Genomic DNA, 23237 nt, shown 5'->3' on the forward strand with positions numbered 1-23237 from the left:
TTTCTTTGTTATTTTTTTTAAACTTTGTGTGCCTATGTCTTACAACTGATAATATTCTGCTGAGACATTGTTACGTTTTTGTTAGGGATCTGCTCTTTTCCTGTATTTCATTAGTTGCTCTCATTCTTCAGATAGAATTTTGCATCTTCATCCAAAGAAGTTGATATGTAGTCACTGTAAAAGCAGCAGAATGATGGAAAAAAGAATGTAATATTCACCTTCATAATGCTTAACTGTAATGTTTAAGTATACTGTGTAGTGATTTTGTGTGCGGATAACTAAACTATCTATATCCATACAGGTATGAAATGAAGGAGGAACACTGTTAACGTATCCCTCCTGCATAGTAGTTGGACTGTTAACAGATTATTCATTCTTATTTTCTTCTGTTTGATTAACATTAAGAGTGTTATCCTTTAGCATCCATGAGTGTGGTGTTATTTGGGGATATAATATGAGTATTTTCTTCTCAAGGCCCTAGGGTCTCCTTGACCACTGTTCTTCTGCTGCAGTGGATGTCATACATTGGTTATGAAGGTCTTTCACCTTGAAAGTTTGGAGTAAAAATAAATTTAAAAAAATATTCTGCACTTGTAAAATAACATCGATAGTTCATGGTAGTAGGTGCTTGGACTGATAGAATATTTTTCAGAAATGAATTGCCAAAAGGGCAGTGAGTGATGGTGCAGGTCCATTCCTCCACAGAACAGACTCCAAAGAATCTGACTTGTGAGCCTCTCCATCAAGCCCATAGTTTCTATTTGTCCAATATCATTGCTTTCCTGAAGTTATCCTGTCTTGCTGAAAAAACTTTAAAGACTACAGAATTTACTGTACACACAAGGTAGATGCTGCAAAGGTTGTTTGCTTTCGTAATTGCATGTTTACATTTACTTACTACCTCCATTTGATAAGTTTCAACTTCCAATAAAACCTTGAATCTTCTGATTTTCTGTTAGATCAAAACCTCACTATTAAGTACATTTTCTCCATTGCAGGCTGAAGCAAAATATTTTCTTTGCTGTTTCTTGGTTAAACTAAATCAACTAAGCTTCTTGAGCCTCTGATAAACTGCACAGTTGGGGGCTCAGTGCACTAGTATAACCATTTTCTGAACCTCATCCAATTTGAGTTGCAGATGAGAACTAGACACTGGATACTATTGTAGTAAGTGTCTTGCTGATGCTGTGAACAGGAAGAAGAAATTTTTCCTTATGCCAAACTTGAACCTTCCCAGCTTAACTTGAGGCCATTCCCTGTCGTCCTGTTGCTAGTGACACAGGGGAAAAGGCCAGCCTCCACCTCACCACAGCCTCCTTTCAAGTAACGGTAAAAAGCTTCAAGGTCTCCCCTGAGCCTCCCTCTTCTCCAGGCTAAACAATCCCAGCTCCCTTGGCTGCTTCCCATAAGACCTGTGCTCCAGACCCCTCACCAGTTTTGCTGCCCTTCTCAGGGCAAAAAGACAAAATTATTATAGTACATAAGAAATAAATTCAATGATCTTGGCGCTTAAAAAAGGTAAAACATGTTTGTAAAAGATAGTGTTAAAAGCCATGCTAGCAGCAAGCGTTGAGTTGTGTCATTACTGAATCTGTCTTGTAGCCTGAGGTTGACCTAATTCTGCAGAATTCCCATGGTCTGTGCAAGTAGGTATTCTCTAGGTACAAGAACAGTAGCTGTTCTTACACTATGTAGAACAAAAGCATACCAGGGCTATCAGCTGTCTTGCCTAGGGGCACAAGATGATGCCAGGTGGAGTGAAGAGGAAATGTTTCCTTCCTGTGAGGCATTACGTAATTGTTTAAGTATATTAGGTGTATTGGGTTTTTCCCCAACATATTGTCTAATATTTATTATGCAAGTCATTGTCATAGGAGGATGGCAGGCTGAAAAAGCATTCTGGTTTCTGTGTTCTGCCAGTTCCTCTTTATTTTGTTTTTAATGCTGTCCACAATAAAATGAGATTCAATGTATGCTTCACCTTGTTAGCATTGTAACACAATGCTTTTAACACTGTCTTGCCAAATCTGTGACACAAATCTGACTGCAGCTGAGGAATACTGGTAATCCTCTCATCTCCTTGTCGGGAATCAAAGTTGAGCCAAATTAAATGTTTTGTGTTCCAGTGTTTTCTTTTAGGACTGGACATACTAAGAAAGAAAAATTGCTGGCTGCCAGGATCTTGCTAGAGTGATACTGATTCTCAACATTTATGAAGTGCCAATAAAACAGAAGTTGTTCTTTTTCATCTTGCAGCTTGCTCTTCACCAAAGTGAAGCTGGAATGGATTCATAAAGGACCTGAGGAGGCTTTGGTGACATGCAGGCGTATGTTGCAGATGTGGCAGATGGCTTATAATGTTTTACAGCACAGGTAGGCTTTCTCCACTGTCCAACAGTTCAGATTTCACAATGGGGATGTAGCTATCTTCTTTAATTGTCCAGATACTTAAATTACTTTGCAAAAAGGGTAATAAATAATATTGCTAAAACAAGCAACAAAAGTAGATTTTTAGCCATGACTTTAAAAAAAAAAAAAAAAGCATTTGAACAGTGGTGAAAGAGATTATAGTTATGTTCTCTTTCTGTCATCTGCTTCCCCTCCAGAAAAGATAAGAGTTTAGAAAGTGTGAAGGTTAACAGCTTGGATTTTCTTCCTTCCCTCTTCCCTTAGTTATTTTCACAGTCACGATACCAATGTACAGGCCTTCACTCCTTGGAAATATCCCAACACTATACTTACCTCTCACTTGTAATGTTTGTAGAGGTTGTGTTTGATGGAAAATACAACATGCTTGATAGCAACAGTCATGGCAGCCAGTTGATGAAGAAGTTTTATTGTTCCCCTGTTTGTGAGTACATTTACACAGGCTTTATAAACACTAGAATGGTGGTACAGAATGATGCATGTCTAGGTACAAGTTGTCCTTAAAGGATTCTTAGTAATTCCGTGTTGGTTTAACTAATGAGCAGCAGACCACACACTAAATATATTTACACAGCACTAGAAATAGTCTCTTACATGCTGGAATCATTGATTTCCATAGGCCTTCGTGTCTTTAGCTGATGATTCAATCTTGTATTTCTCACGTGAATAATCTTTACACTCATGAGTCGTCCTCATGGAGGTGATCAAATCCACACTGAACACATAGAACTGGATGTGACTTACTGTTGCAAGGTGGGGGGGTGCAGTCTTGACACTGAAGGGACTGAGTTGGAGAACAGACAAATACTTCAAGCATTTGGATTGCATTTGGATTTCAAGCTGTGCTTTGGCTGTTATGTTTAAAAAACCAAGATGTGACAGCTTTAGGGGCTTTTGATGAGCTTTAGCCATAGAAGCCTAAACAAAACAAATTGCTCTGCTTTTGCTTTTAGGACCTCTAATGTGTATTTCATGCTATTCCCAGTAGTATTTTTTTGGCTTTCTCAAAAAAATGCTTCAGAAAGCATCTTGCATTAGGAAATAGTGCTTGAAAAGTAGCAGAAATTAACTTGGTACCTGCAGTTTTTGACTGGCTTTAGTGCTGCAGGAAGTACCTTTTTTAATGCAAATTGCAGCACTATCAGCTAACAAATATTTAAAATATTCTGGGTTGGGCTTTCAAAGGAACTGAAAGAGAATTCTTATCAGTGGGACTTGGAGGCAGAAATGTTTAGGGCCTCTTGGAAAAGAAAAGCTTGTTTTTATATGAGGTTGAGAACTGTTACACCCGAAACTCTTTACTAGTTCAATCAGTAGCTAATCACCCACAGTTAAATTGCACTTTAGTTACATTTGGTTGCATTGTCTGGCCCTGGTTTCTCAGCTGCACAATCTTATCATAACTTTGTTAGTCTACAGAGTCTTCTAGGGCCCAGTATTTTCTCCCTACTTTCTCCCCTGGCGGGTATTTATGTACCATGCTAAGTGCCCTTTGTCTTCTTCCTGATAAACCGAACTGATGGTGCCCCTGCAGTCTGTCAGTCAAGCATTTCCTTCACCAATTTTTGTGACCGTTTTATCCACTGCCTCAACTACCTTTTTAAAACATGGGCACATCCAGTGCCATCTGGGGAAGACAAATCATCTGGCTGCTGTGCCTTCTTTGGTACTTGGGAAGGCTCTCTTGCTTGAAGGCCTGGTACTGCAGCTTTCAACAAGGAATAGTTCGCTTTCAGCCCTTTTTCAGAATAAAGAATCTCCTTTTGTTGGAAGCTGCTTTTTCTCAGAATGCAGTCCCCTTGACGGTACTGAGATGCATTTTGTTAGCTGAGGTTGCATTATCAAGACTTCTCTGAAGGCTTCTCTCCTGTTGTCAGACTCCTTGCCTGTCCTTTCTATTACTATATGCCAAACCAGTGTTCGGCCATGTGCCTAAACACTGACCTCATGGTGACTGCTGCATCAAAGCACCATGTTAGTTATATTATATAGCAAAGCTGGCAGGTTTGCACGTACCTTTGCTGTTCCACCAGCATCCTCCAGCCAAGGCAGTGACACTTGTGTCAGTGATGGCTGAGCAAGACAGAGGTACAGGACTAAGCATTGAATTTTCCCTTCTATCTTTCACCACATAATAATTTCAAATGGGATATCAGTCTGGAAACCAGTATGTAAAACAGGGAGGCCTAGTCAAGGCCAGATTTTGATGAGCAGTCAGTCGCCAAGAATTCATGGTCCACTAACAAGAAGTGTAATTTTTGATCACTAAGCCCTAGTAAGAGGTTAATTAGCTATTATAAATACGATTACCAGTATGACAAATGACAGTAAGTGGCTTTCAGTCCTAGACTGTTTGTTGGCAAGGGCAAGACTTGGTTTATCTTCTTCTGTTGTTTTCTGTGATAACAGCATAATCATATTTAAAACCAAATCCCAATCCCAAGGTAATTCTTCTGCTGGATTAATACAAATTCAAGGGAACCCTATGCAATCTGTACCATAGGACTAATTAAACTGGAAGACTGGGCATCCACAGCAATCACGATTCTGTGTCATCTCCTTTCATAGAAGGGATATTATTCAAAAGCTGAGCTGCAGGCTTGGAAGTGTGCCAGTAAAAATAGCCAGGGCAGTTGCTTTTCCTTTTGATATTTTGTCTCTTAATGGATGGTGAGAGGAAATATCATCACCATCCATCTGATCCTAAAGAGGTGGCAGTCCTTTGGTGACAGGAAGGCTCAGGAGATCAACATTAAGTGATTATCATTAGATACAGGGTTGTGATTATTTTGGAGTTCCTCTTTTGAAGAACTGCCTTGTAAGGACAGAAGTCTAGACCAAATAGGCTTCCCTTCATAAAGTGGTACTATGTGGTAGCTTTTATCTTCCTTCTCTGTTGAAATAGAACAAAAGAGGGAGAGGAGATAATCTTCTCGAAATAAAGGAATTTGGAAAGTGGTTGGTCTGTTTCAAAAGGATTAGCGCAGCACACTCATGAATCCAACTTCTACAGAAAATCCCAAGGGGCAGTGGTTCTGTATGCAGGACATGGTAGTTGGCCTCCTCTGATCTGGCTTTTTAGCTGGCAACATGTTGCCCATCCAGTGTTCAGCAAAGATTACAGCAGTCAAATAAACTGAAAGCAGCACACAGGCTGGAGCCCTTGCTGGGCATGGTTTTTCAGTGACCAAATTTCTCATGCATTGCTGGGTAGGTGGTGTTAGAATGACACATTCAAGAAACGCCTGAAGTTTTCAGTTCCAGAAGACAGGTGAGATTATTGCCTGCTTTGGGGAGATTATCTCCCTGCTGAAAATGGCCAGATAACAGTTTTGTTTCTTTACAGTGGCTCTGAGAAAGGAAGTAGTGTGACTGAAACACCAGTGATCAAAAAGCATAATGGACTTCATCTCACGCTCCCGGATGCTCATGATAATGATTCTGGTGAGGAAATGATATGTGCTTTCTCATCTTAAATACATCAGCTTTCTATTCATGTGCATGTAGAGAAACACTTTGGGGGGAAAATCCTACTTTTAAAACCATTGTATTTTAAGTGAGTCTCATGCTTTCAGGTTAGGGAATTAATGATTGTCTGAGAACTAGTAAAACTGAATTAATGTCCTCAGTGCATACAGCTGAAGAGTATGACAAATTCTTATTTAGTATGTGGCCTTTATTAAATCAAATGTGTTCAAACATGTGGAAGAACTTCTTTATGTAATAGTGATGGAGCACTGGAACAGGTTGTCCAGGGAGATTGTGGAGTCTCGATTTACAGAGATATTCGAGACCCATCTGGACACCTACCCACGCAACCTATTGTAAGGTACCTGCTTTAAGCAGGGGAGTTGGACTCAGTGATCTCTTGAGGTCTCTCCATCCCCTGCCATTCTGTAGTTCTATGTGTTTAACCCCTGTTTATATTCATCAGTGGTTTAAAAAGCATTACAAGGTTAAGTCTTGAGCATGCAAACACTCAAGCATCAAAACATTATTCAGTGTGTCTGCTCTTACTTTTGTTCACAGTGTCGAGCCCTGAGGGTTTGTATTTATGACATTGTAATCTTCCTGGTTCTATACGCATGTATTTATGTAATTCTTAATCTGTTTATTTCCTTTCCCTTGTAATATCCTTTGCTGCGATACGTTTCTATATTTTGTGTAAGTCTGTTTTTCTCATTGTATGTGTGAATCAGTATTTTGTAGTTCTTTAGATTACTGAAAGAGAAAAGACCAAATTCAACACAGATGGATGAAGAGAGTTTACCTAATGAATAAGGAATGAATAATACGCTGCTTGGCATATTAAAAGTGATGGGAAAGGGAGCAAATGTGAATGTTTCCTGGTGGTTGGTACAAAATCATTTGAGACAGTAATCTCTTGAAGGTCACTGTGAAGATTTACAGAAGTATCCCTTATGATCCCTGATGCTGGGCAGACAAATCAGCCTTCACTCCCTGTGTTATCTCCTCCACAGTGCTGTGCTGGAGGCAGCTGGGCACATGTCCCAATTGGGGGCCTTTTTGGAGGAAGCAGGAGGTGAGACAGCAGAGCGCTGCTCCAGTCGCTCTCCCCTTGTGCCTCCTGGTGCTGCAGCAGAAGGGAGGGAGGAGGCCTGGTGCTGGCATCAGCCTGCAGTGGGCTCCAGTTTCCGGCATGCAGCCTCCAGGGAGCGTGCGGCAGTATCACCGCAATGCACAGTGCTCTGTGATCCCCCCGTGACCGAAGGGAGATTACTGCAGCTGGGTCTGACACCGGCCTCCCCCTCGGTTAGGCCACAATGAGATTATTTGCTGTGCTAGAATTTTAGGTTTCCTGCCAGGAAGATTAATTCCTCTTTATTTTCTTCATCTTCCCCTAACTGAAGCAGCGTTCCTAACTAAATTCACTGGTATCAGTCAGCTGTCTTGCTATTTCATTCTTTCTGTGATTTAGTCTTATCTAATAATGTTCTTGCCTCAAGTGATTTAGGCTGGGGAATTCTGTGTTTCTCATAAGCCCAGTAAATCTATGGAGGTGCATTTCTATTCTCATAGCAGTTTTTTCATAAATGTAAAATATTAAACTTAGTCCTTCTTGATCTTACAACAATGCTGTAGCAAAATTATTTAGGTATGTTTTTGCAGGGTTTCTATGTGGAGCTCATCATGACGAAATATTTTTTTTTAATCATTTCTTTCAAAAAATGTGTAGAGGGCTTTGTTGTAAAATGCAAAGTTTATATTCTGTCTGGTGGAGCTGTTAAAAAGAGAAAGAAAGTGCACTAAAATAACAAATTGAGGTGCTGTCATCTTATGCAAACATTTGCATGTATTTTCAGGCTTGACATTTAAGTTCCGTGAGACAGGTTTTGTGGGGTTTTTTTAGCCTATAAAGTTCTACGTTCTTTTAGGAATAGGCATTTTGTGCATTTTGTGTGAGAGCTATCATTGCTTCTGGCTCTGGCAGCATTCCTTGCTGCCCTCAGCCCACCCCAAGGTCACTGGTATATGCACCTGAGGGTCAGGTCTGTGGCTAGATGCCTTTTGTCTATAAAGGCCAAGCCAGCAAAGTCCTGCCTTTAAAGGGTTTATTGGAGCCTTCCTACAAGGGCTTGCAGAGGTGAGAAGAAATAGCAGTAGCAAACTGCTACTGTTTGGATTTGGGCTGGGATGGAGCCTCTCCATGTACATGTGTGCTGAGAGCAAGGAACATATCTGTCTGAGACTGCAGGGCTGGGGACAGATCAGCTGATCACTGCCTGGTGTGGCTTGCTTCCTTGTTTAGGCTGGAATGGAAAAGAAACATCAAAGGACTGCAACATGAAAAGGAAGCCCAAGTTACCTAGCAATTTACAGCAGAGGCTTTTTGCATATAACTGCCAAAGGCAGTAAATTGCTAAGTAAATCGAGTTCCCTTTTTAAGGCTGCATGGGCTGAAGCACTCACAGCAGTGGACAGAGATCAGTGTCACGCTGCAGGCTCTCTGCCTTCAGCAGCTACCTGCCTGGCTAACAAGGAGAGGAGGAGCTAGCCTGTGCTTCTTCAAATTCCTCATAGTGATGTTCTTTAAAGGTGCCTTTGTGAGGGAAGGATGTTTCATTAGACCTGAAGTGGCCATTCAGCCCCGTAGCAACACATGAACCTGTCCGAAATGCAGAGAGTTCCCTCATAGTGACATCATCCCCATGCATTGACTTGCAAGGAAAAGAGGATTTCCCCAAGCAGACATGAATAAGGCACAGCCCATCTGCCCACTCACTGCAGTCAGAACAGTGTTAGGTATAGGTGCTGCACAGCTCCAGAAAGCCTCTCTGAAAGAGGACAGCCTTGGCAGAGGAATGTAATGCTGCATGTTGCTTTTAATGCACACCACTCTGATCAGGAGTGCTAATACAAGAATCTGCTTAGGCTGACTACCAAGTCCACAAAGCCCATGCAGCATGTTTGAATTTGACCATGTGAGTCTGCCCTGACTTTGAAGTACTCCTAAACAGCATCAATAATTGTTCACATGGCAATTTTCATGTTGCCTCTCTGCTGTACAGAAGCTGCCTGTGCTCTGGGTAGCTGGAGATGAGTGCCTGTTTGTTTTCCCTGCATTAAACAACCTCATTCTGCCTGCCAGTTCCTGGGAGCCCTGTTGCAGTGAAATTTCTCCTAAATGAGGGAGAGATGAGCAGGAGTGGGCAGGGCAGAGGGAGGAATTCCATACAGTGAAACAGGCAGAAGAAGATTGATCTGTTAAATAAACTGTTACAATAAATTCTCCATACAATGTGGAATGGCTTTTACTGTACCATTGGAGCCATAGTTACTGCATTACTGCACTGTCATCTCTTGGAACATTAGGTCAGGAATGTCTTTGAAAACACACAGGAATGTTAAAAATGCATTTAGGAGGAGCACTTCTGCATTTTGCAAGGGAGCTGTGGGAGGCGCCTGTGCTGAGCGCTGGGGAGCTGTTTTGAAGTTCTGCTGCTGGAAATGAATGACATTAGTTAGCAGTGAGATAACGGGACAAGTGTTTCCCGTGGCAATTTCAGGCTCTGGGTTGCAGTTGTGGACTCTCTGTAGAGAGTATGCTCTCGGAGGCTTTGACTTGATAAAAGCTGTGGGCAGTGTTCTGCCCAGGCTGCACAGTCTTTGCAGAGGAGCATGGGGTGCACAGAGGCCTGCTGACGCCATGGCCCCCACAGATGATGCTCAGCTGTCAAGATGTGCTTTAGCTTCAGCCCTCTCCATCTGGAAAAACATGCCAGTCTTCTTCAAAAGACTGCTTAATGTATATATCCCATGACAGGCTTTTGCCCTTCTCTCCTTTCCCATGCTCAGAGCTACCCCAGCTTCTCCAACTACCTGTTATTCTGCTCTTTTTGGAGGGCTACTGTGAGAGAACATGGGATTTTAGCTCCAAGATCTTGTCATCTACAAGATCAGCCCAAGTGCTTTAGTCAACAACAGCTCTCTAGAGAAAGAGCTTATTAACCTTAAAATCACATTAAACCTATATACACCAAAATATTTAGTTCTCAAAACTTCACAAAGCCAGCTCTGAAGCCTCATTTCATAGCTCCATGCTTTGTGACTGTCCTCTCGGTAGTCCTGTGAAAGGGTGGCTCACCAGTAAACGACTGCATACCACACTTGAGAACATGTACCTTCTTTCTGGAATCACCTTTTGATGTGAAGTTTTGTTCCCGAGCTGTGGGTGCCGAATCCTTTGTTCTTACTTAAATGTTACAGCACATACTAAAGGTTAATACAGTCGAAGCACTGAACTCTCTGTTCCCTGAGGTTAAGTGAAAAACCACGCTATCTCTAAACCAACAGGACAGTATTGATGTCACTTGAAATCTGCATTCTTTGAATGCTGCTGACCTACTCTGTAGTCCTGTACTAGCATTTTACATTAGTGAGCCACGTTCTGCAGTTGTATAGTGATGGTATGCTTATAAAGCAGGTTACTAATAAATATTCTTAGGAAATAATTTGATGATAGAATTCAACTATCCAAATGAGCAAAATACAGTTGCTTCCTCAATGAAGCTGATAAGCAGACTTTTATAAAATTACTGTCTCTTGATTCACTTGCTTGAGGTGCAGTCCATGGGTAATACAGTCTTTTTTTCAATAAAATAACCTTTTATAGGGCATATTTCTCCAGTTCAGAATTCAATGTAACTCTGATGACACAAAACCGAGGCTTTGGAGAAGACAATCAGACCTGCCTAGCTAATGAGCCAAATATGCCACAGTATAAAATGCAACTACTGTTCTTGTTTGTTTGGTCCATAGGATCACAGCGGGCCTCTTCCCTTGCTGCATCAAGAATGGAACAAGCCATATCTGAAATAACAATGCGGAGCAGCATGATGAAGCAAGGACCTATGCAGCTATGGACAACTCTTGAACAAATCTGGCTACAAGCTGGTAAGTTTTTGTATTTATGGGCAACCTGGAATTCCTTCACTTTCCAGCGGTGAATAAGATGAGATGAGTATTTAAGGAATAGTTAAAATCAGGGCTGTTTCAATACCTTACACCGACAGTAAATCTGCCCATCTATCCCACTTGGTTTTTGAAATACTGCTTGGTTAAATGTTAACAAATAATATGTTGGAGTAATGTGATTTTTCAGCTCACCTCTATTTTTCCGTAACACAGAAAACTTCAAACATAACTAAAATATGTTTCTAAATGAGGAGAGGAAGCAGTTCTTCATTAAGAAATGTCATTTGATAGTAGCAATTAGTTTCATTTTGCTGAACATGATTGGGCAAACAACCCATTAAATGTTATTTAGGCTGACAGCATTCCAGTTTTTCCTGAGTTTTAAGTGAAAATTATTAAACAAGAAAAAGTCCTCCACTCATCTTATTCTTGGCTGCTTGAATCTCCCAAGGACTTGAAAGAGTTGTGCATCACTTTGAAACATTCATATTGTAGCAAAGCTCAGATAGGGAAAGGAGAATATTGAGAAGGATCTCTACCCAGAGGTGACATCCAAACTCATGAAGGGGTTTTATATAGGGCCCTTGGTGAGGAGGAGAGTTGCACGACACATTCTACCATTTGCATTTCAGGACTGGTAAAAGGAATTCTGACCCCGCAGTCTTGCTTTTAAGAGAGAGAGTTTTTCTTCCACAATTAGGCCCTGCCATTGTGTGTCTGAAATAACGTTTGAGTGCTGTGATTACTTCTTAGATGCCTCTGCTACCGCTTGCAACACGAAAAAAGCAGAGCACACCAGAATGTTGCTGATAATTTACCGTTACGTATGCAGGAGAACTTGTCAAATTCTATCAATTGTCTACAATTGACAATTCTCACATAAAACTTGGTAGTCTCACGCTACTTCTCAGCAAGGATTTTTATAGCTGTTTTTGTGGGGCCATTTTCTACTAATTAGACCTCAATTCTGGTACAAAATATGTGACATTCAGTTTGTTACAATTTGGCTAACTATTAAGAAAAAAAGAACTTACCTAATGGAGTGCGTCATCCTTTAAGTCTATCACATGTTCTTGTATGTGCTTAGGATTTCACTGTTGTACTATGGTCCTCAAAATCACTTGCAGGGTTTTCTTTTATTCCATTTATGCTTCTGATTTAAGGCTGACCAGGAGGCTGGTGGGATTGAAAAAAAAAAAAAAGAGAGTTTATTGTGATGAGAAGTCAGGTGTCTGTTGTCCATCATCCTGCAGATAGTGGAGGCAGTTCTTATTTTTGCTGCTGTGTGAAAAGACAAAAGTAATAAAGACCTAGTGCTTGCTGTGACCTCGCTGTGAATTGCTACAATTACTTTTCAGAGTGCCTTCCTCAGAGATGTTAATTCTTTTAGACAGAAATTATAAGCTGTAACTTTTCTGTCCTATTGGTTTATTTTAAACTTTGTTTTTCTTCATGTTTAATTTAACTGGATTTGAAATAGGATCGATGTTTTGACAGTATATATTATGACTGCTTTGTGATTTCATTACTAAGGCCAGTTATTTTATGGATGCATCTTTGTGGTCTTGGTGGGCTTAGTGACTCGAATAGCCTAAAAAAGCATCACTGGCCCTCTGTGTCAAAATCTATCCTATCAGGAAGGAAAGGAAGACAGGAATAGTTACAAGGTAATAACTTCCAAAATAGAAATATTTTGTAAACAACAGCTAAGGTCATCACATGCTCTTGTGCTACAGCTCACCGCAAAATTAACAGCTGTGGAAAGCAACAAGCAATTAGCATAACCTTCTGATGCCTGCATCTGGAGTCACTTCATGTTTATGAAAGAGCCACATCAGTGTGCTGTAGATTTCTATCAGGTTTAGCTGGGACTTGTCCTTTTTCAGTCAGTGACTCATCTTGTGACTCTAGGCAAGTTGCCTAGCTTTTTTATACCTCAGTTTCCTATCTGTAAATGGAGGGAAATGTTTGTTTGCCTTTTTGAAAAGACTTGCATGCTGCTGTTTTTACCATTATTAACACTTTAACCTTTCTAGTGTTAATCATAAATCTTTAAAATCATAGAGATTATATAGAGATAAATCATTACCCTCATACTACAGTAAATTAATAACAAAGCATCTGTCTCTCGCAGACACAAGGAGGATGCAGCTGGTCATGTGTCTGTGTGCAGGTGTGGTATGGATGCAGAGCACAAGGCTGTGAGCCTGTTGGTCTGGGTTCCATCAGAGCCATTCCAGGTCCCATACCTCTTCATATCCCAGGACATAAAAGCTGATGAATTCAGGCAGAGTTCTCTCAGCCTTCACTGGAGAGAGGTACACTAAGCAAACTATCCTACAGCTATATGAGGCTATTTTTGCAGTCTACAGCAGCCAGCTCGCACTAAGGAGATAGTGCACAGCTTATCAGGCGTAATGCTAGTGTGTGGTAGTCATTAGTTGGTGCCAGTATAGGGGAATGGTTACAGCATCACCAACTACCCATTGCTAGAGTAGGAGTTCAGGGCTAGCCTGCTTTTTGCACAAGCATCCTCAGTCTCTTGGAACTGGGGAGCTTTTGTTGGGCTCCTGATGTATCTCTTATCTAACACATTCCATAATTAGTGCACAAGAACATCTGCAGTTAACAGCTACTGAAGGCAAGGCTGTCAATTCTGCCCAAATAATTATTCTTTTTTGTGCTGTGCTAAAAATACTTGTGTATAAGAGGGCATAGACCTGTGGTTTTCATCTGCAATTTTTCTGGGTTTATGAACAGCCACATAGAAAATAATAAAGCGGCAGTTTGGCAGTGCAACTGCAAAGTCTGCATGTGCTGCACCATTGTGGTTGCAGCTTTTTGTTTTTCCCTGCAGCAGTGTTTCATGAACTTCATCTTGGCCATTCGGCAAGCTAACTTCTTGTAACTTCTGGTAAGCAACCAGATTGATGCATCTTTGGTCTCTAGAACAAGTCCTCTTCTCCTTTTTCACATATCCACATAAAACTAAATTGTCACTGTTTATCTTATGTCTACCCATCTCTTGTATGGCCAGTGGAGAATGTAATGATCTCATCTGCATCAGGGAGTTTCTTTAGAGGGCTTCCATACCTTCCTGTCCCCTGCAGGCAGTCACGGTTGGCTTTGGAAGAGTAAGGGGTCTTCAAAGACAACAGAGATGGTCTTGGAGAGGCATGCTTTGGGAAATACTACTAGGCATGCTGTTTTCAAGTGTTTTTCAGCAAGGAATGTGATTAATACAGCTTGTCTGGTCCCTTTTAAAAATAACCCCCCCCGCAGCTTCTTAAAATGTAATGGCTTTTTAAAAGGGGAGAGTCATCTCATTAGGTTTTACATTAACAAGCCTAAACATTATTCTTGGCCCAAGTCTGAAAGCAGCCCTGTGTCAGGGCCCTACTTCAGGGAGTACTTGGAGAGGGAGCTCCCAGCAGTTCACAGTTCTGCTGTGGTGCAGCTCCAGGTGAGATGATCTTTATGTGATCCATAAGCCCATTTTTTTTTTTTCTTCCTTTCATGACTGATAGGTTAAATCAGGCCTGAGAGAACTTCCATGGCGTTGGTAGTTTGTTAACTCCTTCCACTTCTTGGAGCAGAAGGAGCTGCGAGAATACTAGAGTTTACTGGTGATAAGAGTACCGAGACGAATGCAGCTAGTAGCTGTTTCTGTTCCTTTTTTCCTTTACAGAATTATGCCAGTACTCCTCCTTTCTGTTTAAAAAATACAATCATGCTGTTTGGCTGAAGAAAATATGTTTGGAATGATTCAGATTTATGACCAAAACTTACTTTCATTACGTGTTTTTACAAGATTGCTTTTGACCTGAAGAGCAAAGTGAGTCGTTCTGAAAGTAAATAGTTTTAGTAGTTTTAAACTTCTTCGGTAACGAGTGATTTCTTGCCCAAAGTACGTGTGAGTGTATTTCCAGGCAGTAATAATAGTATACTCTGTTTATGTGGAGTATTTTAGAATGCTGCAAGCCAGTTTAATAAGAGTTCAAATACTCCAGCTCCCGTTGCTATATTATTTTAAGCTTTACTTTTAACTACAATGTCCACTTTGTTTGTCTTTGCCAGTACTTTATATCTGACAATTGAGCTTCTTGACTAGCCCAGTACTTTACCAAATATGGCCACTCACAGCAAAGTAGGTCTGGTAATTTGATCTTAGATTGGCTAAATGCCCGCTGAATGCAGTCTGCAAACCTCACCAGGTAGACCTAAAGCTTATTTCAAGGAGCATTTAAAGAAAAATCATCCTGATAACTGTTCTTTGTAGTCACAGTGGGCTGGAGAGAGCTACCTGCTGGCTCACTAATGTGCTAGAAGTTTAGAAAAAATATTCTAATGAACATGCCATAAACAAGAAATGTAAAGAGAGCCAGTGTAGCAGGGAACAGTGAGCTAATGGAAAAACATCTGTTCCCCTGAGTTATGTACAGCAGGAATATTTTTTTTTCCCTTCACAAAACGCTTGTGATTTATTTATTTTATTCAGCGTGGGCCAGTTCCTGGGAAAAAAACTGTGTTAGAGGAGATGGGCTTTGTTCCACGAGAAAATGTCGTAGGAGCCAGTGGGCTGGAATCTGCAACCCCAACTGGCCCATGGCCACAGCCACACGTGGGCAGGGGCAGCCCAGGGACAGCAAGGGGAGCAGCTCACCAGCACAGCTTAGGTTTGCACAGCTTCCAATGTGTAATTAAATGCTCTCCGTTTCTAAGCTTTTAGCAATCCTAATCTGCCCTCAAATTATAAGCTCAGATATTAAAGGTGTTTATCAGGTTTGGGAGACATCTTTATTGATGTTGCAGAATAGCTGAGGTCAGATACTCTACTGCAATGCAATTCCAATATTTTACTTTTTCTTGGGTTTTTGTTTTCAGTGTGTTTTTATTTTTAAAGTTCATTGAAATTTTAGAGCTCCCCATTTATTGCTCAGATTCTTGAGCTCCATGATTTTTTGGCTCTTTACAGTGATACAGGGCAATGCAAGAAGCTGGAAGCTAGTGAGGGGCAACAGGAGGAAATGTTTTACTACGAAGCTGATACTGAGAGAAGTAAAGGTGTACTGCAAATGACTGACCTACAATGTTTACTTACTAGGAGGGATTAGGAATACTTCATACTGGAGGTAGAAATGGTGAAGTGAGCTGGCTTGGTCCCCTTTGAAATATTACTGATGCAGTTAATAAGCCAGCAGGGCTCTGCTAAGGGTTCTGGTTTAGCGAGCTCTGGCCTGGTTTTTTAGTGTAGGCTAAAGATGTCCAAATTCCCTACCTCTTTCCAAACTCAGTGTCTTCAGGGAGACAGGTCTTCATACACACTCTGCAGGTTGGTTTTGTTTATTTCTTATCAACAATATGAATTAAAGAATTAAAGGAGTCAAAAGCATTCTTGGCTGCTTCTTATCCATACTGGGCATTTTGGATTGCTTCTCCTGTTCCTGAGGCTTCTGCATGTTTCTCGTTGCTTAGAGCAGGATGTGAAGCTTTGCAGACTGATAATCCATTGGCATGGGTGGTCTTCAAAGCATACGTGGCATTTCTCAATATCTGGGCCATGCATATGCTCACGTATGTGAACTCTCACTTGTTAGGAAAGCAGACAGCAGCTCCTTGTTAAGCATTCTCTGGATCCTTTGCCAGTGGATGGAGGGGAACCTGCTGCACTGCCAGCAGTACCCACAGAATGGCAGTGGGTACCAAATACTAGCATTTCTCAGCTGCTTGGCACCTTTTGGGCTAGTGACAAAATATGCTTGGTCCTGAAGAAAGCAACAGGACAATTATCCATATGAGGGACAGAAGATAGGCATTTATACTTAACTAGGTTGGAATTTGGAAGTATTTCCTTTGACTATAGCCAGTAATCAGTGTTATAAAAGGGGACACAGGAAAAAAAAAAAAAGATGCCCATCCCACAGTATTTTGCTACCATTATCAGTGGTGGCCTTATTGCCTAAAACATTTTTTGTTTGCTCCCAACATTTTGATTTTGCTCCCCCAACTCTCCCAGTTGAGAAAGAATGCTTTTGTCACCAGTGAGCACCATCCCACTACATGTAGAGGAACCAGGTGTCTTGTGGCAAGTTTTGTTGTATTTCAAATGATTTTTTTGACTGCACCATTTAGCATAGAGAGTAGCTTGTGATGGTTCTGCGTCTTTTCCAGAAATGCTTGCTCTAATGCTGCACTTGTAATTAAAGAAGCCCATTTGCCATTTCAGCTCCTGGGAGACCTGCAGCTCGGAAATTTAAAGCAGGTCCCTTGGCTCCAGTTAGCTACCAGCTTGCTTGCAAGAATGACTTTTAAGAATCTACATCTCTTGCCTCATTCAGAAGAGCTAGTGGTTGAGCTCAGGTAGATGGGAACACGTGGCAGGTTATGTTCTCCTTCGTTTCTGTATTGAAGGCTTCATCAAATGAAGTGATTACATTGGGATACAGCATGAATCTTGAATCTGATCTGCCTGCGAATTGCTGCACGCACGGTTGTGTCATAATAAGGGACGATGACTAAACGTCATCTGACAGCAAGAAAAGACAGAGGGAGAACCCTTTGTCATGGTAATAGCTCTGCATTCACTGATGAAAGAGCTGTCTCAGAGGAGTGGGTCTTTCCAGCTGGCTGTGGGCTGCTGCAATAACAAGTATTAATAGATCCTGCAAGCAGATGGATTCTGTGGAACAAAAAACACCTCTCCACACATCCTTGCAGGCTGTCTCACCTTCTTCGGGTGTGAAGGACTGCTCCCCAGTGTGCCATCCTGCTGGTCATCTGGCGGCATGGTGTTGGCCATGTCACACAGTAGTATTTTTGGGGTAGGTGAGAGCGAATTGGGCTGACACAGAATGGTGATGTGGAACAGTCTGCTTGTGGGAGTAAGTGCTGCATCTTGGATAACACTGAACGTGATTCAGAAGGAACGAGATTTTAACTCTTGGGTGTTTCACACTGCAGAAACATGTTTCAAATCTATTTTATTTTGTTGGCTAGAATTACAGTTGTTGCTGCTTCTGTGGTGACAAGTACAATCACTCTTGACATTGCTTTGAAAAGCTTAGGAAATAGGGAATAGAGTCAGTGTTCAAGGTGATGGCAGACAACTCCGTTCCTCAGACTGGCACTGTGATGCAGACATGACTAGATTACACTGCCTTGCTGCTCAGATGGACTCCTCAGCAGAACTCTGGCAAGTCATTTATCTTGGAGACAAAAAGAGGAGCCTGACCGCAGGAGGCCCAGCTTTGTCAGTCTTCTGCAAGCGCTCCTGGTCTGTGCATCTTTTACCTGTCCTTGGAGAGTGAGTAGATGACATGCTTCTGGCAGTTCTCACTTGACTGAGGGTCCTCACTATAGATGAGCTAAAGGTGCTAGCAGACACAACTGGAAAAACTAGGAGCTTGCATTAGGAGCTACTGGCATGTGTGGATGGAGGTGCGATCTGCTCACGTGAGCTGAAGTCAGCCTTAAGGCTGGTGCATCAGGTGGAATTGGGGACACAAGTCAAGTTGAAGCCACAAGAAAAGATGACAGCAGAGAAGGATGGACAATGCTGCAAGGGAGCACATGTGTGAACTTTGAAGTAGATCTGGGAGCTGTGTGAAGCATAAGGTGGATCTAGGAAAGAAATGAGTCTTTATAGGCTGGTTTTTGGAGTCAGTTGGATAGATGCTCAAGGTCTCAGTAATTATGGCAAAAATGCTCAAATACTCCCTGGCAGTCAGCTGTGCTCAGTTTCTGTCATTCTTCCTGAGAGGGTAGTGGAGGAAGTAGTGCATTGAGGATGATTATTTTTGTGCTTTGTAGCACTGCGAGTGCTTTTAGTAATATTTAGTTCAAAACAGTTTGGAAACTTATTTAAGCTTTCATCAAGATGATGTTAAGTAAGAGATAGGAAGAAAGCCTGTAGAGATAGCCTTTGAATTCAAAGCTGCAAAGAATGGCAGCACTGAGAACAATGTAATCCAACAGCTTGAGGTTGATAAACGGCTTCTCTGAAGCAGTGAACCTTTCATGGAGAATCCCACATCCTGTCTACCTGTTTCACCCTGAGGAAATGCTGATTGCTTTGGAGAGGCATCGAGTACCACGTCTCTTATACAGAACTGCTTTGTGAATGCTGCTTGTTTGGTCAGGTTTTTATGTACAACATGATTAGGTGATACAGGAAGATATCCTGAATAACCAAACAGACAGGAAGCTGCTAACCCAGGTAACGCAAAGGCAGGCATTTCAGTACTTCCAGTACTGTTAAGGAAGTGGGAGTGGTAATCTGTGATAAATTCATTGAATCCTTGGTTTTTGGTTTTGATTTCTGCCTCTGTTCTTACTCCGTGTTGCGTAAGCACAGCTTGTTCGTCTGTAAATGAAATGAGTATGCAAAAGAAGTAAAAAAAAATGAGTTTACAGAAAGCACATTTTAGTGCAGGCCTAAACGATTTCCCTTTGTGTTTATTTTTAGCTGGGTGGGTAACCCAGCTTGCGGCTTGTAACCCACAAGCACCTCTCTCATTCTTTTTTGATGCAAATTAGGCCTCCCACACCATTAAATCGTTTTTTACCGACTATTGAGCCTGTGAAGAAATGGATTGAACTTTAATATGCTACATTACTGTACCATAAAATACAATTTGTAGATCTTATTCAGATTCTATGTTGTTGCACTTCCTCTAAATAATTGTTATTACCGAAGAAGATTTACAGGCACCGTTGAAAGAAAGAATAAGTACTCCCTATTTTCTATGCATTGAATCACAGGCTGTGCATGATTTCACATCTAAACCACCTTGCTCCTCATGCTTTTTTGAAATTAAACAAGTCACATTATGCTGCTAGTTGCTAATAGAGATTTTGATACAGCAGTAGCCAGAACTTCTGCTGCCTTCAAGCAGTGCCAGGATTTCACCTCTTCTTTTGTGCTGCTAGAGCTGTGCTAACTTTGCAAACGAAGTGTTTATCTTCAGGCTGTGAATCGTCACTTTGCACATCTCCATCCTCATTATTACCACATGTACAGCATCAGCTGCTGCGCAGCTCTTGGCAGGAAAATGCTCTGTTCTTTGGGAAGCACAAGTAAAATGCTGTCCTCCCACAGACTCTTGAATAAGGCTGTGCGCATACTCAGCTTGACAAGATGGATGGCCTCCCTTTCTGCTGTTAGGTGGCTGCACCATCTTGGAGCCGAAGAAGGGGATGCATACTGAGATTTTACAATGATTAACCAGACAGAAATGCATGAGTCACTTTTTAAGTACATTGCTCTTACCAAGGAGCTGTTGTACTCGTGTTGACAGCCTCAGAGAAGGATATTTATCTGAAGTACAATTTTGGGAGGGCTAAGAAATATTCCAGCTTTTTATTGATGTTGTCTCACCCTGCTCTCAGGAGGAGCACTTAGATCTGGGGGTTAAGCCATGCTGCCATCTCAGTGGACATCATGGTCAGCATGCCAGCAGCAGAGCTAGCTGTGCTCCCAGGCTCACGTCTGATGCGCCGAGGAGGAGCCTCCCCTGTTCAGGCAGGACTGGTGCTGGGATGCTCTCCTGCTTGCCTCTCACAAGCTCCATGTCAGTATGCCAAGTCCCCAGAGTCATCTGGCCTTCCTAGCACGCCGAAACTGGCAGTTTAAGAGCTATACAAGAGACCTAATTTTTAAAGCTACTTTACTCCCTCACAGAAACTTTCTGAGAACACTCACTACCTTTAAAAGTAAGGGCATTTAAGGTTGGATCTAAATTCAGAATTGTTTATCTAACTCTGGAGCCTGAACTTGTCATTTCAAATTGAACTCTAGAGCTGTCAATACCTACTGCATTACCACATCAGTTAAAAAAAAATAAAAGAGACTTTGAATTTTTCCAGTGATAAGGGATAGGATGCTAACAGGTTATGGACTAAATGGCAGTGGCTGATGTGCGAAAATTATCTTATGTTCATGCATGGATATACACACATCTGTCTATAAAAAAACAATTTCCCTTTTCATTTATGTGTTGATGAAAATGGAGTATCACTTCTGAAGCCTGCTGCTAGAATTTAGTGCGTACAAACTTTCTGAGAAGTTCTAAAATCTGACAATGAAATACATTGAGAAATTTGTTTAACTTGAGAAAAGATTTGATTAGAAAACAAATTGACAGTCAAACATCTCAGCGTGCCTTTGTAAGAAAAATGCCAGCATCATTGCCAAGAGATGAGAAAGCAAATTACTGAGCAGTCTATTTTAAAAGCTCCTTTTTAATTTCTGTAGAATATGTGTGAGGAGGTGAGTTTGTGAATATGCAATATAAATAAGTCTTTGTGATATAAGCCTTTTGATTTTAATGGAGACTTTGAAAACTTCAGAAACAGCTATTTCGTAAACTAGACAAGTAAGCAGAGGAAAAACACTTTTAATTATTTTTTTTAAATATGGAAATACTCTTTTGAATAAGTTATTTAACATCCAGCTTGGTCAGATGTATCCTATTACTCTGACATGTTTAAACTACTCAGTAGACAGTAATGGCTTATTCTGTTCTCTTTTTCCACAGATTACTTGGAAACACACATGATGGCTCCAAGTGGCCACCAGCCCTGCTTCCTCAGAGCTCAGTTCAGCACATGTTTACATCCCCTCTGAGGAAGCACTCCGGTGTATCACTAATGCCATTCTCTCTCAACACCTAAAGAGGTTCATGAAAGTCTGTAGAGACTTTAACATTACAGAATATCCATTTGCTGTCTCCACTTTGTGATAATAAACACTAAATAATCATAGAAAGCACTGTGCAGGATGGTGACCTTGTTGTTTAATGTGTTTAAGGAAGATGATACATAGTTAAAATGAAGAAAGGTGTCTGAATTATTTCAACTAATGGTAGGGTGTTTTTGTGTTATTTTTTTCAGCTGAACTTTTCATGGAACAACAGCATCTCAAAGAAGCAGGCTTTTGTATCCAGGAGGCAGCTAGTCTTTTCCCCACATCTCATGCTGTACTGTACATGCGTGGGAGGCTTGCAGAGATGAAAGGCAATTTGGAGGTGGCTAGGCAATTGTATGATGAGGCGCTCACAGTGAATCCAGATGGAGTCGAAATTATGCACAGCCTGGTGAGTTTGCAGGGGCTCAGCTCCATTATAGTATGTGCATTCATGATTAACTGTAATAAGACGGAAGAGGGTTCGTGCTTGCTCTGAATGCCATTATCTTCCTAATCCTTAGAGCAAGTGATAAATGGGGTAGCCTGAACATCTATTTTAAGATTAGATCAAATGTTTTTAACTAATTAGTACTTGATCAAAAATAAATACTTTAATTGACAAATGCTGATAGTTTTAGAAATTCTCTGCTTTATCATCCTTACTACTTTTTCTACTATCTGTTATGCATTTTAAATAAGGAACATATTGATGTTAAGAAGATCTGAACTAAACAGCAATATAGATATATATGGGGTTCGTAAACCTTGAGCCAGAGTCTTGTGTCTACTCACATGAAGACAAACTGAGTTTATGATAAAACTGTTGTCTTAAGCTGAGGCTTAACTCCAATTTTTTGTAGGAGCAGTGACTCCCTATTTGATGCTCATGGATTTTTTTTTTGTAGCATTCCTATCTGACAAATATCTTTTGCTGTTGAACCATCCCTAAAACAAACTTACAGACACAAGGCCTGTAGCATTCAGGTTGTTGTTGCTGTCAATTCATTATTATTATTGCTATTGTTATTATTATACAAGATGTTCTGTGGAGGCTTAACACCCACTTAATTTATGAAATCAGAACTTTTAATTGTATTTCATCAATGATGTATCTTGTTAACTATAGCCCTTATTGTGTCTTTCTTGGGTTTTATAAGACTTTCTTGACCAGTTTAATTTTTACAGGAACCCTATATCCATGTCACTACTTTATGTCTTTGCTAGCAGACCTGTATTCTCTGGTGTAAATTTAAGCTTGATAAGGTTTGCAGACAACTCCAAAACTGAAGGGCTATCAGTGCACAGGAGGACAAACATACACTGAAGTGATGATCAAGAGAAAATAATAGCTTCTACAGTCAAGGGAGGAGAAAGCTGTAAGAACTTATGTTCATTACAAAACCAGTAAAAGAATAGCTACTGCATTTGTCAGGAGGAGGTCACAGAAAACAGCGATGCATATACCATACTCATATGCTTAATGGGACAATAGTATTTACTTGGTTGTGATCCAACCTTTGCACAATCTAGAAAGACAGAATGATATGCTTTGCTTAGTTATTGTCATGATTTCAGACAAGTAACCAATATCAGAGAAGCCATTGAGTTAGATGCCAACATGGTATAAATCTCTCTTATTTTTGTCTTACTTTATGAGCAAAGCCACATACTGTGTCTTCTCATTTCAGTT

The 23237-nt window shown here is 40.9% G+C and overlaps 1 protein-coding gene across 5 annotated transcripts in view; it reads left to right on the top strand.

Annotated features, from left to right (window-relative positions):
- Window positions 1–23237, top strand: part of TTC7A (tetratricopeptide repeat domain 7A) — a 163581-nt gene that overhangs the window by 105591 nt on the left and 34753 nt on the right. For 4 of the 5 annotated variants that reach the window (XM_090135176.1, XM_031594530.2, XM_031594524.2 and 1 more), the window contains 4 exons: window positions 2257–2373; window positions 5774–5871; window positions 10708–10842; window positions 21754–21956. In XM_090135176.1, the coding sequence (XP_089991302.1) occupies window positions 2257–2373; window positions 5774–5871; window positions 10708–10842; window positions 21754–21956 (553 nt within the window). The remainder of the gene's footprint in view (window positions 1–2256; window positions 2374–5773; window positions 5872–10707; window positions 10843–21753; window positions 21957–23237) is intronic. The other variant, XM_090135177.1, reaches the window with a different exon arrangement.

Source organism: Phasianus colchicus, chromosome 2 (assembly GCF_987193195.1).
Source record: "Phasianus colchicus chromosome 2, bPhaCol1.hap1.1, whole genome shotgun sequence".
In the NCBI taxonomy this organism is placed as follows: Eukaryota; Metazoa; Chordata; class Aves; order Galliformes; family Phasianidae; genus Phasianus; species Phasianus colchicus.